The sequence below is a fragment of the Monodon monoceros genome, unplaced genomic scaffold (genome assembly GCF_005190385.1).
Source record: "Monodon monoceros isolate NGI ecotype Baffin Bay Population unplaced genomic scaffold, NGI_Narwhal_1 Super_Scaffold_7, whole genome shotgun sequence".
NCBI classification, from domain to species: domain Eukaryota; kingdom Metazoa; phylum Chordata; class Mammalia; order Artiodactyla; family Monodontidae; genus Monodon; species Monodon monoceros.
Window position 1 is genome coordinate 58,711,850 of NW_021703784.1, and position 12,393 is coordinate 58,724,242.

Sequence of the window (12,393 nt, forward strand, 5' to 3'; positions counted from 1 at the left end):
TTGTTTAATTGTCTGTCTCCCCTCAAGTAGGTCCTCCAGGAGCCATGGTACGTGCTCAGTGTGTTCAGTAAGGTTTGTTAAATTGATAACTCAGTTACCATTTGCCTTTTGAGATGCATATCCCATTCTGATGGTCAAAGTGGAAACTGCAGTGATATTCACAGCTCTCAACTGTTTGTAACAATCTGATGCTAAGATCCTATGGCATTCTAGAGCTGGAACAACTCTCTTACAGATATCTAGTTCAACTTTAGTTTTAAAGTGATAAAAGAGAAACCCAGAGCAGGGAAGTGATTTTACTGAGATCACATAGCTGGTGAATAGAATGGCAAGGTACGCGGGCCTCTCACTGTTGCAGCCTCTCCCGTTGCGGAGCACAGGCTCCGGACGCGCAGGCTCAGCGGCCATGGCTCACGGGCCCAGCCGCTCCGCGGCATGTGGGATCTTCCTGGACCGGGGCACGAACCTGCGTCCCCTGCATCGGCAGGCGGACTCTCAACCACTGCGCCACCAGGGAAGCCCTGGCAAGGAGTTTTAACCCATGTTTCCTGATTTCCTGACCAGGTCCCTTTCTACTTCTCATTCAGTGAAAAGTGATCTGTTTCCACTTCCCCCACTCCAGCCCCATTCACCATTTTGGAAAGAGAGAAGAGATGACTGCCAAACCCCTCTACCAACATCCAAATGACTCATCCCAGGCATGGCAACCCCCAACCACACTGGTACCAGCCATTCACTCTTCATTCTGCTGGGGATCCCTGGCCTGGAAGACCAGCACATATGGATCTCTCGCCCCTTCTTTATTTCTTACCTTGTTGCTGTCCTTGGGAATAGCCTCCTTGTCTTCATCGTCGTCACTGAATGCAGCCTCCATGAACCCATGTACTTCTTCCTCTGCATGCTGGCTGTGGTTGACCTCATCTTGTCCACTACCACTGTGCCCAAAGCCCTGGCTGTATTCTGGTTCCATGCTGGAGAGATTTCCCTTGATGGCTGTGCCACCCAAATCTTCTTCATCCATGCCACCTTCATTGCTGAATCGGGAATTCTGTTGGCCATGGCATTTGACTGCTATGTGGCCATCTGTGACCCACTGCGCTATGTCAGAGTGCCCTGTTGTGAAGTAATCATAAGGGTTGGTCTGGTTGTGGTCCTGAGGAGCTTCTCTGTGATACTCCCAGATGTGTTCCTGGTGAAGAGACTACCTTTATGCCATAGCAATGTGCTACCACATACCTACTGTGAGCACATGGCTGTTGCTAAATTTGCTTGTGCTAACATTCGTGTCAATGTCTGGTATGGCTTGTCTGCTCTGCTCTCTACTGCAATGATAGATGCCTTGCACATCTGGGTTTCCTATACCTTCATCCTCAACGCAGTCTTCCGCCTCCCTTCCCGAGGAGCTTGGCAAAAGGCCCTAGGCACGTGTGGCTCCCATCTTGGGGTCATTTCCATATTCAACTTACTGGCATTTTTACCATAATCGCCCAGCAGTTTGGGCATCATGTTCCTCCTCATGCCCACATTCTGCTGGCAAACATCTGCATGTTTGAAGGGAACATCAAACATCCTCAATTGAAGGGAAAAAATCCCCACCATCATTTACATTGGTCAAACCCAAGACAGCGACACAGAGAAGCAGAAAAGCTGATTTCGTAACCTACTCTTCTATTAAAAAATATTTCTCTATGACCCATGTTGGGTATACAGAATCCAACCCTCCCCCAGTACATCCCATTCATAGAGGACTGAGTTCTCCTCCATATTCTCTCCAGTGTATCAACCAAGGCACTGGTCGACTTTGCCAACTTACACTGATTTAACTCTGTGATGTTGTCTCTTGCCTGAGGATTCTGTTCTTTTTATCTTTCCATCAAAGTGTCTTCTTTCTGTCCAATGTTAAGATAGACCATTACTCATTCTTAGCAACAACTCCTTTATCAATAGGCTCTTTTTAAGGTCACTGACATCTTTGTATAGTATCTAAGTTTTTCATGAAATATTTAGATGTGCTAAGGGCAATCTGAGATTCTATTTAGATAAGGAATCAGGGTTCCTAGAAGGATAGTGGCTCTCAGGCAGCCTACTGATGCTCAGGTGTAGAGCTTCATTGTGCCAACCTTAAAAGCTTAAATTCGAGACAGAGTTTGATGAAACCAGGTGACACTGTTACCTCCATCCTGGCCTTCACACCAGTAAGGGTTCAACTGGAGAAGGAGAACTAGCAGGAGATAAATATTAAGAGATTTACTTATTTATTGCAAAACATTCACATATACAACAGTGGGAGCTGGCAAAGCAAGTTGTAAATCCACAGGGCAGGCTATCAAGAAGGGGACGCTGGGACTCTTGGGCATGCGTTGAAGCTTCTGTTCACAAATGGAATAGCTTCTTCAGGAAAGCCTCAGATCTGGCCCTTAGGGACTTTCATCTGATTGAACATTAGGCCCACCCAGCTTATCTAAGACAGTCTCCCTTATTTAAAGTCAAATGATTGTGGACTTTGATGACATCTACAACAATACCTTCACAGCAACATCTGGATTAGTGTTTGATTGAAAAACTGGGGGCTTATAGCCTAGGCAAGTTGGCATATCAAAACCCATCACACCTGCCATTTATATTGATATGCCCTTTAACCAGCTCCACTAACAACAAGATGTGGTTGGGAGGTAACAGTGGGAATGGGGGAGCACATCTGGCTGGATATTTAACATGGCAATCTGAGGCACGCATAATTCACCCTTTATTTTACCTTTTTTTTTTTTTTCTTTTGGCTGCACCACGGGGCTTGTGGATCTTAGTTCCCTGACCAGGGATTGAACCCGCACCCTCAGCAGCAAAAGCGCGAAGTCCTAACCGCTGGGCCACCAGGGAATTACCTCAGCCTTTATTTTAAAAGTGTGGCTGCTGGGCTTCCCTGGTGGCGCAGTGGTTGAGAGTCCGCCTGCCGATGCAGGGGACATGGGTTCGTGCCCTGGTCAGGGAAGATCCCACGTGCCACGGAGTGGCTGGGCCCGTGAGCCACGGCCGCTGAGCCTGCGCGTCCGGAGCCTGTGCTCCACAACGGGAGAGGCCACAACAGTGAGAGGCCCACGTACCGCAAAAAAAAAAAAAAGTGTGGCTGCTAATGGCTGTTTTTCTATAGGCAGTGGGGAGCCACTCATGATCTGATGCGTGTATGTTGGAAAGATAATCCTAGATGTGTACGAGACAGGAATGATGGGATAGACTGAGGCCCAATTTATTTAGGAAGCCCTTTGCAAGATACATAGTAGGGATCTGACCAAAGGCCTAGAGATGGAGAGGAGAAAACAAAACTCGAATCACATAAGGAAGGCAGAAACATGTTTTAGTTGATCCAGATGAGTTTGGGGGCCAAATACAAGTAGCTTGTTTCATGGAGGGAATCATAAGGCAATGCAGGGCAGGAATATTGGTGTTGCAGGTCATGTGATATAGACCTCCGGTGACCTCCCTGCCAAAGTTTGCCTGCTGGCATCCTGACACCTCTGCAGAGACAAAGGTGGTTTGGAGTTCATGGGCAAAGGAGACAGGGCCAGTAGCTGAGAAGGGGAACCAACAGAGAGGTGCTGGTGTCCAGAGAGAGCCATCTGGATCCCTACCAGCCCATCGTCAGTGGACAGAGGATCAGAGGGGCTGCATTTCTTCCTCCGTCATTGAAACCAGGATTGAAGAAGGGCCGCAGAGGTCCAGTGAAGGCACATTCAGAGAAGGTGTAGATGAGGGAGCCATGGTCAGTGATGTTGTAGAAGGAAACAGTGCTGGCCTCATAGTCTAGGAAGATCCCAACTCGGCGTGGAGGCACCTGAAGGTGGAGGGGAGTCTGGGGCCAGGAGCCAGCCTCATAGTTTTGTTTGTTCCATAGCCAAATTGTCCAGAAGCCATTCTTGGGGCTGAGCGAAAACTGCCCCTTCCTCTGCACGGAGTCTCTACAAACCCCCAGGTCCCAGGCCTCCTTTCCTGTCACATCTACCTCCCAGTAAACTTTTCCAGAGTCAAAGCGCTGGGTACCCAGGACCATGGGATAGGTATCAAATCTCTCCTCATTTTCAGGCACTTCCTGCTGGGTGTTTCCAAGCCTCACTTGTCTCCGATTCTCCGAAAGGATGAGCCATGGATTGGCTGTATGTGGATCCAGAGTGATGTGTACTGCAGAGAGAAGACTACAGTCAGGCCAGGAGAGTGTGGGGAGTCAGTGACTCTGTGTCTGTGGTGGGGGGATGAGGATGAAAGGGTGACCCTGAGCCTCACTGGGTGAGGAAATGACCCCCTAGCCAACTCTGACCCTTGCCCTGACCTTTGAGGGAACCACCTTCCCTATTTCTGCCCCTGCCCCACCTACTCTGACCTGCCATCTCTCCGCCACCCTGGGACGCACTGTGCAGCCTCCTTATCCCCTTTCACTCCCCGGCAGGCCAGTCCCACAACCCTGGTACTGGCCTCACCTCCACACGTCCTCAGCATCTTCTTAACCCCGGGCACATAGCACACATTCCTCAGGTCTGGGGAGGTGATGTCCAGCTCCTTCAGGTTCCAGGACTCACTCCTGGGGGAAAAAGAGTTAGAGACCCTGACTCCAACTCCTACCTCACCCAAATCCTGTTGTTATAATCGCCTTTGGGGACGACTGATAATTTAATATAATGCAAATTTGCAAAAACACCTCCTGTGTTAGGATTCCTGAGGGTGAAGGGCAAAAGGAGGTAGGATTTAGTGTCTATCCAAGCCTTGCTGGCTACAATGGGCCTCTGCAGCACCTGGACAGTCTGTATCTCCACTCCGAGCCTGAGGTCACCACGCAAGCACATTCTGTTTCATTTTACATCAAGGTGTCTGATATAGGCTGAATCACTTCCACGAGGAACCTAAGGAGTCTCACCCCTATCGTGGGTCTTACCCATGGCTCTTTCTGGGAGGTTTGAAACTGGTTAGATTCTTTTTAAAGAAAGAGTCCCAGCAGGCTGTAGACTCAGAACTTCCCTGTTGGTCATAACTTCACTTTGTGAAGACATTACAATCCAATTACTCTGGGCAACTCACCAACTGAGATGTCCATTAATTAGCCTTCTGAGACCAGAAAATATTTTATGGAGGATTGGGTCTTTGAGAATAGGGAAGAGGATGGGTATAACTTCAGTGCACATTTTCTAACTCAAAACCGTTTTTCACAGGTATATATGCCTCCTGCTGCCCCATCCTCTAACAAAGAAAACCTCTCCTTACCTTTCCAGGACACTTTTCACCTCCTGAGGAGAAAAGAGACAGAGAGTAAGATCTGGAGTCATTGGTTTACGACTGAGACTTCAGTCCTGTGGGTGACGCGATGCCACCCTGAGGTCCACAGGATACTGCTCTCTGCCCCATCCCCCTGGGCCAAGGCCCAAAAGATGCTTCTGACCAGCTTGGAACAAAAGGCATGTGTGGGTGCTTGTGGGGGAAGCAGAAACCCAGCATGGGTGTGACTTACAGTTAGGGTAAGCAAGAGCAGCTTACAAATTCTGACTCAGAGGACAAATAAAAAGACCAGATTCTTGGTGGGGGTGGGTGGGAGAGAAAAAAGGGGCCGAAATAGCCAGGCTGGCTGAGGCCCAGAGACAGTCACAGAGAAAGAATGGCCAAGTCAGCACACACAGAGCGCACAGAAACTGCCCTTATCTGTGGGCCTGCACCATTCGGGGAGGAAGGGCTGGCTAGTTAGAGCTCTGTCCTCTGCTGTAGTTAACGTAGCCCCCGTCACGTATGTGAAACCAAAACATCTGAGAATATTCTGTGGTAGGGGTTGGGGTCCTTACCTGGGGAACTGGCAGGCTCCTAGGCCCAGGCAAAAGTGCCTTAGAAAGCTCTGCTCAATGCTGGGCAGAAGCAAGATTTAGATAACGGGAAGAAGAAAGCCTGCCAAGTCAAATCAATCCTGTGGGCTTTTCTGCACAAACCAGAAATGGCTTCATGACCATATCTGACCCAGAGACAGTGAAAAGGTGTGGGGAAAAGAGGAACCATAGAATGTTACAGCATAGAGGGACTTTTGAGACCATCTAGTCCAAAGGTTCCCAAAGTGAGGCAAGCATTATCATTGGTGGATGTGAGATGACTTTAAGTAGAACACACATCAATGAATGTATAAAAAATAGTTAAAAAAAATAAATTCATTGATGTGTGTTCTACTTAATACCTCTTACTATTCAGGTGAACTTGGTTAAGCTATTTAGCTTTAGTCTCTCACTAAATCTCTTCACATCTCTGCACCTTAGTTTTCTCATCTATGAAATGGGGATAACAGTAGCATCCAACTCATTGTGTTGTCATGAGGGACTAAACACCTGGCATGTTATATATACTATTTAAGAATTTGCAGTTATTAATATTATTGTTACGAAATACATTAGAAAAGGTATCAGTAACATAACACATGGCTACTATTGCTTAGGACAAATTTCTTTTTCTTTCTTCTTTTTGTATAACTTGTCTTGTTTAATTATTCCTAAACTCCTATTAGGTAAGTACTGTTATTTATATTCCATTTACAGATTAGGAAACAGGCATAGAACAAGCAAAGTCACAAGGATAGCCATATAACTCAATAATTCGTGCAATTAGCATATACAGCTAAGCTATATTACCAAATGAGAACACTGGCTTAGGCCAAATAAGGGAGAAACAAAGTTACATTTTAATATTTCTCTAAAATTCTCATTTCCTGGTCCTAATTTTCCTGGGAGGACAAAATTATGCTCACAAGGTTTAATTTTATTTTCTCAGTTATTTTACTTTTAGCTTTATTTCCTCATTTCCAATCTACTGTTTTTATGTTCAGTAGCTAGTTAATAATATAAATGATAATAAAATTAATTAACATTTATGCAACCACATACTGTATTCCAGGTTCTGTTCTAAGCATTTTATATGTACTGAAACCGAGCAGGACCCTGTGGGCTTTCCCAAGAGCAGACCCTTTTTTTTGTCCCATCTCTTTTTTCTTTTTTTTTAAATTGAAGTATAGTTGATTTTAATTGAAGTATAGTTAATGTTTCAGGTGTACGGCAAAGTGATTCAGTTACACACATATATATATACATATCGATTCTTTTTCAGATTCTTTTCCATTATAGATTATTGAATACAGTTCCCTGTGCTATTCAGTGGGTCCTTGTTATTTATCTATTTTATATACAGTAGTGTTTATCTGTTAGTCCCAAACCTCTAATTTATCTCCCACCCCCTTTCCCCCTTGGTAACCATAAGTCTGTTTTTTATGTCTGTGAGTCTGTTTCTGTTTTGTAAAATAAGTTCCTTTGTATTATTTTTTTAGATTCCACATATAAGTGATATCATGATATTTGTCTTTGAGGACAAATTTCCTTTTAAACTAAATTTATTCAGGTAAAAGAGTGAGACAATTTAAAGAAAAAAGTAACATGCTCAAATCATTTGGGTAGTTCACAGAAGTAGCAGAAAGTGTAAAGACGATAAATTTATAACTAAAGCCTGGGGAACCCCTGTTATTTAGCCCACTCCCTCCCCCTTGTTTCACAAATGGAGAAATTAGGTCTAGGAAAGGAAAATGACAACTTAGGGTAACAGAGAGAATTGGTGGCAGGGCTGGGGCTGGTCTACTGTCTCTCGGAGATATGTAATACTCTAATATCCATTTAACATATGAGAAACCTGATCCTCAGAAAGATTAAGGTACTTTCTCAAGGTCATGAATCTGGTATGTATTAGAGCAGGCACTTAGCAGAGATGTCCATTTCTTTTAATTGCTGCATGGAATATTCCCACCTAAATTTGTACCTTTCCATGCCTTGAATGCAAACCACTCATGGGTCTGAATTCCAGTTTGTCTTATTTAAGAAAACTCCAGGGACCAAGTCTCTGTGTGCTCTGAAGGTAGCCCCGAAGAGCTCTGGCTTTTTTCAATTACTCCTTGAATCTCAGAGGGGAGCCCGTCCTCAGGCCTCACCTGCAGCAGTTCCAGCGCTGAGCCCCGACTCCTCCTGTCTAGTTCTGAGATCAGCTCCTGCAGGGCCTGGCTCTGCTGGGCCAGGCTGGCCTCGGTGGCCCCCAGGACTCTCAGCTGTTCCCTCTCATCCTCCTCCAGCTTCTGCAGTTGCCTCTGCTCCTCTTCAGCCAGGAAGTTTTTCTGTCTTACAAACTCTTTGTGAATCCTCAATTTGTGTGCCTCAACCTTCCCCTTTGGTGTCAATGGAAAGAAAAGAGGTGGTTTTTTTTTTTTTTTTAATCACAGTCTCCTAAGCTTTGGGAATGGAAGTGCCTGTATCTATTTCTATTCCTGGAAGGCTCACCACTCTGGCTCTGTCTGGGAATAAACACACACATCTACAATTTTGCTGGGGAGGTGGGGGGCTGAGGCTCCTGGGACTAAGAGGGGAACAGGGCTGCTGGGGGCGCACCATGGCTGCCCTGCAACCACAGCGGCATCCGCCTATGGTATCGGAGATTTCCTCAACCTCCTTCAAATCGCCACCCAAACATGCCCCTTGGTCTTCATATCTCAGTGAGTAACTGAGGGAGTAACATCTGGCCCCACTGCCAACAACCTCACAAAGACAGGCTCACAACCCCGTTCCTAAGTTCTGGGGAAAAGGAGTCTTTGGGATATTCTTGGCTTGCTCTCTCCTGCTTGTAACTGGAGGGTCACTCGATGACACAGGATGACCCCTTTTGCCACCATAGCCTGACTCACCCTTCCCCGGTCCCAAATCTTCTTCTTCTGGGATCTCCTGGCCATGAGCTCCTTCCCCTCCCTTCTAGTCCCTGGCACGCCCCGCCTCCTAATTCCTGGTGCAGAACAAGCTGTAGCTCTCCATTACACTTGGACCAGTGATCTGGACATGGTCAAGCAACCAACTGGTCACACTGTTTTTCCTACCTTAGACCTTGATGGTTCCCTTAAGCCTGTTCCTCACAGCCCGTGTCACTTCCCGATGGGCCAAGTCATTGGCATCTCTCCTGGGATCCCTCCGTCCCAGACACTGAGGCTCTGTGCTGTCATCTCCAGAGACTGGACTCAAGGAGAAGGAGCTTTAGGGTGTGTCTTGTCCCTCAGCAGCTTCTCTTAAGACTCTCCATCTGATTGGGAGCTCTCTTTGAGCTCCACCCTTTTTTATTCCCCTCCATCAGGAGACCTAGGGGACAACTGGTTCTTGGGGAGTGAGATATAGGGACTGGCATAGCTATGGTTAGGGCTTTCTTGAGTCCAGGACCCTGGACCCTCCCCAGGCTTCTGATCTAAGATTCCCTTCAGGACATGACTCTTGCCTTCCAGCCTGCTTTCTTCTTTGCAACATCCACTTCCAACTTCTCAGTCAACTTCTGCTTGTTTCTTAGTTTCTGTAGTGCCACCTGGAGCTTCTCCTGCAGAGAAAGATAGCAGGTTAATGCCCACTCAGATCAAGAAGTAAGACGCAGTGGCATGAAGTGGGGGAAGATCATACTGATTCTTAGAAAAGTCTGAGTGCAGAGGATGAGAAGGAACCAGAGTCTGTTTGGGGTAGGAATTCTGTGGATGGGAAGACTTTGGAAAAAGCCTGATGTTTCTTACAAAATAGAGCCACACTGTTGGGGTAGTAGGGATGGGGGCACTACTCATTCTTAATTAACCAGGAGGCCACAGGGAAACATAATCCATGCAGCATTTTCCCATAGCATACACCCTGCTCCTGGGGAATGAGAAAATTGTGCTGAGCTTGCAATTCTCCCCTTAAATAAGACACAGAAGGCAGGAGACCCCCATCCTTTCCCCATCCCCTCAACTCCACAGGTTACTCTCTCCCATTCCCAGCCCTGGGGAACAAAGCAGTCATCAAGGCCCTATCTGCTTTCTACCCGTTCGTGCCTCCATGCTAAGGCCTCACCTGGTACTCCTGAGCTGCCTCCTCAATAGGGACCATAGGGTGGTCACGGTGTTTCTGGGACTGGGAACACACCCAGCAAAGGGCCTTCCCATCTTCCTTACAAAATAGGTGAAGTTTCTCTCTGTGCACCACACACAGCTCCCCTTGTGTGCCCTCCTTGGCATCCTGGCTGATTTTTCTAAGATTCTCCACCATGTTGGCCACCTGTCGATTGGGCCGGAGGTTCCGGAGCAGGAAGCGGCGCCGGCACACAGGACAGACGCTGCCCCCAATTTTCCCAACCTCAGAGATGCATTCCTGGCAGAAGCTGTGACCACATTCGATGCTCATGGGCTCCACCATGGGATCCAGGCAGATAGAGCACGTGACTTCCTCCCACATCATTGCCAAGGGCACTGCTGAGGCCATAGGGGTAATGTTCCTATTAAGCACCACTGGGGAGATCTTCCAGTAGCCTAGTGGGAGAGAAGAAGAGGAAAGGAGGAGATGAGAAGAGCTGTGTGAGAAAAGCAAGACAATTCAAGGGAAACCACCAGGGAGAGTGAGCTGGAGGGGGTGAAAACAAGAAAAGAAAAGGAACTCAACCTGAATAACAAGAGCTTCTCCTCCATAGTATGGTTCACTGATCCAGTCAGACAGAAGGGGAAACTGAGTCCCCAAAAGAGATAGCAAAAATTGTTGAGAACCTGAGATACTGCTGCTTACAATTCGACTTTCATCATGTCCATCTCTTCTTAAGCCCTCAGTGCTCAGGCTTTACCTGTCCATCTTCCATCTCAGGCCACTGGTCTTCGACTCCGTTGAGAGCTAATCCTAATAGTGGCGACCATTTACCATGCACCTTCCATGTGCCAGGTGCTACATACTTCACATAGATCTTCATTAATTTTTGCAATAATGGCAGGAACTATCTATATCTATCTATCTGTAATATGAATATATATAAGAATATTTATACTTATATAGTCTCATAAGTATATATGTATATCTGTATGTGCACATATGTATATGTGTATATGTATATACATATGTGTATACACACACACATACACACAAATGTGTGGTTGATTGAGCACTCCCTGGGCTCTTCTCTCAGCTACTCTGAACCTGGCACCTTGTCTTCGATTCTTCCAGGGCATAGACCCATACGTTTCTAACATTCTAAGCAACCCTGTCCCTCTCACCTCCAGAGGGGGCCTTTTGGGGATAGGAGTCTCAGGGATTGCAGAACCACCCCACACCGGGCTCCCCTGGACCACCCTCCGAGCTAGGTTGCCATCCTAGTTCTCCCAGTTTCCCTGGGTCCTTCATCCCAGCTCAGGTGCCGGCAGCAGGGCAGCCCGAGTTCATTCTTGGAAGTCAGGTTCGCAGCCCAGCCTCCACCCAGGCAGCAGGGGAAGAACTGCTGGGTTAGGGTTGAGGGAGACCTGCTGCGAAGGGAAAACTGAGATCGAAGGCTCTAGGGGTGGGGACTGCTTAGGAAGGGGCTCTTCAGATCTGGGGAAGGGGAGAGAGGTCCCCAAGGCAGGGCTGGGGTACCTCCGTCTAGCCAAATTCACTCACCTTTTCGAAGAACTTAGCAGATAGTAGCCGGCTCCCTGTTTCACTTTCGATTTCCTGTCAAAGACCCGTCTGAAAGGGAGGGGGCGGAGCAGGAGGTGAGTGGGAGGGGCAAAGGGAGGAGGAAGGAGGAGGGGTTGAGGTGCGGCCTGCGACGCGAGCCGTGGGCGGGGGCTTTTGGGAGGCTGGGGCTGAGTGAAAGCTCCGCAGCATTTAGTCCTTGCTTTGCGCTCCCACTCGTGTCCTCACTGTCTAACAGAGTAAAATATCGTTATCTGCTGCGTGGAGGAGTCATGCTGCTTTATCTGACACAGGTCATCACCCCACGCCTACGTGGTGTGCCCGCGTGCAGGAGCGGCTTTTAAGGAGGTTTGGGTGGACAGGAGTGCCCGGAGCTCTCCCGCAAAGGCCACCTTCTGTTTCCTACTTCCCCAAACCATTCCTTTTCAGGAGACTTGATATTCTTTTTTTTTTTTTTTTTTTTGCGGTACGCGGGCCTCTCACTGTTGTGGCCTCTCCCGTTGCGGAGCACAGGCTCCGGACGCGCAGGCTCAGCGGCCATGGCTCACGGGCCCAGCCGCTCCGCGGCATGTGGGATCTTCACGGACCGGGGCACGAACCCGTGTCCCCTGCCTCGGCAGGCGGACTCTCAGCCACTGCGCCACTAGAGAAGCCCAGGAGACTTGATATTCTTTTAATATCAGGGGGAGAGAGATTTTTTTCGCATTACCCCAAGGTGGCATCACATCAGTGAGTGGTAAGAAGGGACTTGACATTTATTTATTCAGCACCAACTGTGCACTTATCACTGAGCTAGGGATTTTTTCTGGCTGTTTTATTAGTATTATTAAAGTTGTGGAAAAATGCACATAACATTTACCATCTTAACCAATTTTAAGTGTATAGTTCAGTGGCATTCAATACATTCACATTG

General features: G+C 47.5%; 2 protein-coding genes across 2 annotated transcripts; one reads left to right on the forward strand and one right to left on the reverse strand.

Moving 5' to 3' along the window:
- Nucleotides 1-700: 700 nt before the first annotated feature.
- Nucleotides 701-1,659, forward strand: LOC114887559 (olfactory receptor 52B4-like). The gene is given in 2 exon segments (XM_029209364.1): nucleotides 701-1,460; nucleotides 1,463-1,659. Coding segments are annotated over 2 exon segments (957 nt in total).
- Nucleotides 1,660-3,370: 1,711 nt separating this feature from the next.
- TRIM21 (tripartite motif containing 21) lies at nucleotides 3,371-11,543 on the reverse strand. The gene is made up of 7 exons (XM_029209260.1): nucleotides 11,463-11,543; nucleotides 9,900-10,354; nucleotides 9,304-9,399; nucleotides 7,985-8,215; nucleotides 5,248-5,270; nucleotides 4,470-4,570; nucleotides 3,371-4,173 (listed from the first exon to the last, which is right to left on the reverse strand). The coding sequence occupies exons 2-7, from the start codon at nucleotides 10,305-10,307 to the stop codon at nucleotides 3,623-3,625; spliced, it is 1,410 nt and encodes a 469-aa protein (XP_029065093.1). The 5' UTR covers nucleotides 10,308-10,354; nucleotides 11,463-11,543; the 3' UTR covers nucleotides 3,371-3,622.
- Nucleotides 11,544-12,393: the final 850 nt, after the last annotated feature.

Excerpts from the sequence above, each read along its gene's own strand:
- TRIM21 (XM_029209260.1), bottom strand. The coding sequence starts at position 10,307 with ATGGCCTCAGCAGTGCCCTTGGCAATGATGTGGGAGGAAGTCACGTGC. Across the intron at positions 9,400-9,899 it reads AGGCAGCTCAGGAGTACCAG|GAGAAGCTCCAGGTGGCACT; the intron begins GTGAGGCCTTAG and ends CTTTCTCTGCAG. Across the intron at positions 4,571-5,247 it reads GTGAAAAGTGTCCTGGAAAG|GAGTGAGTCCTGGAACCTGA; the intron begins GTAAGGAGAGGT and ends TTTTTCCCCCAG.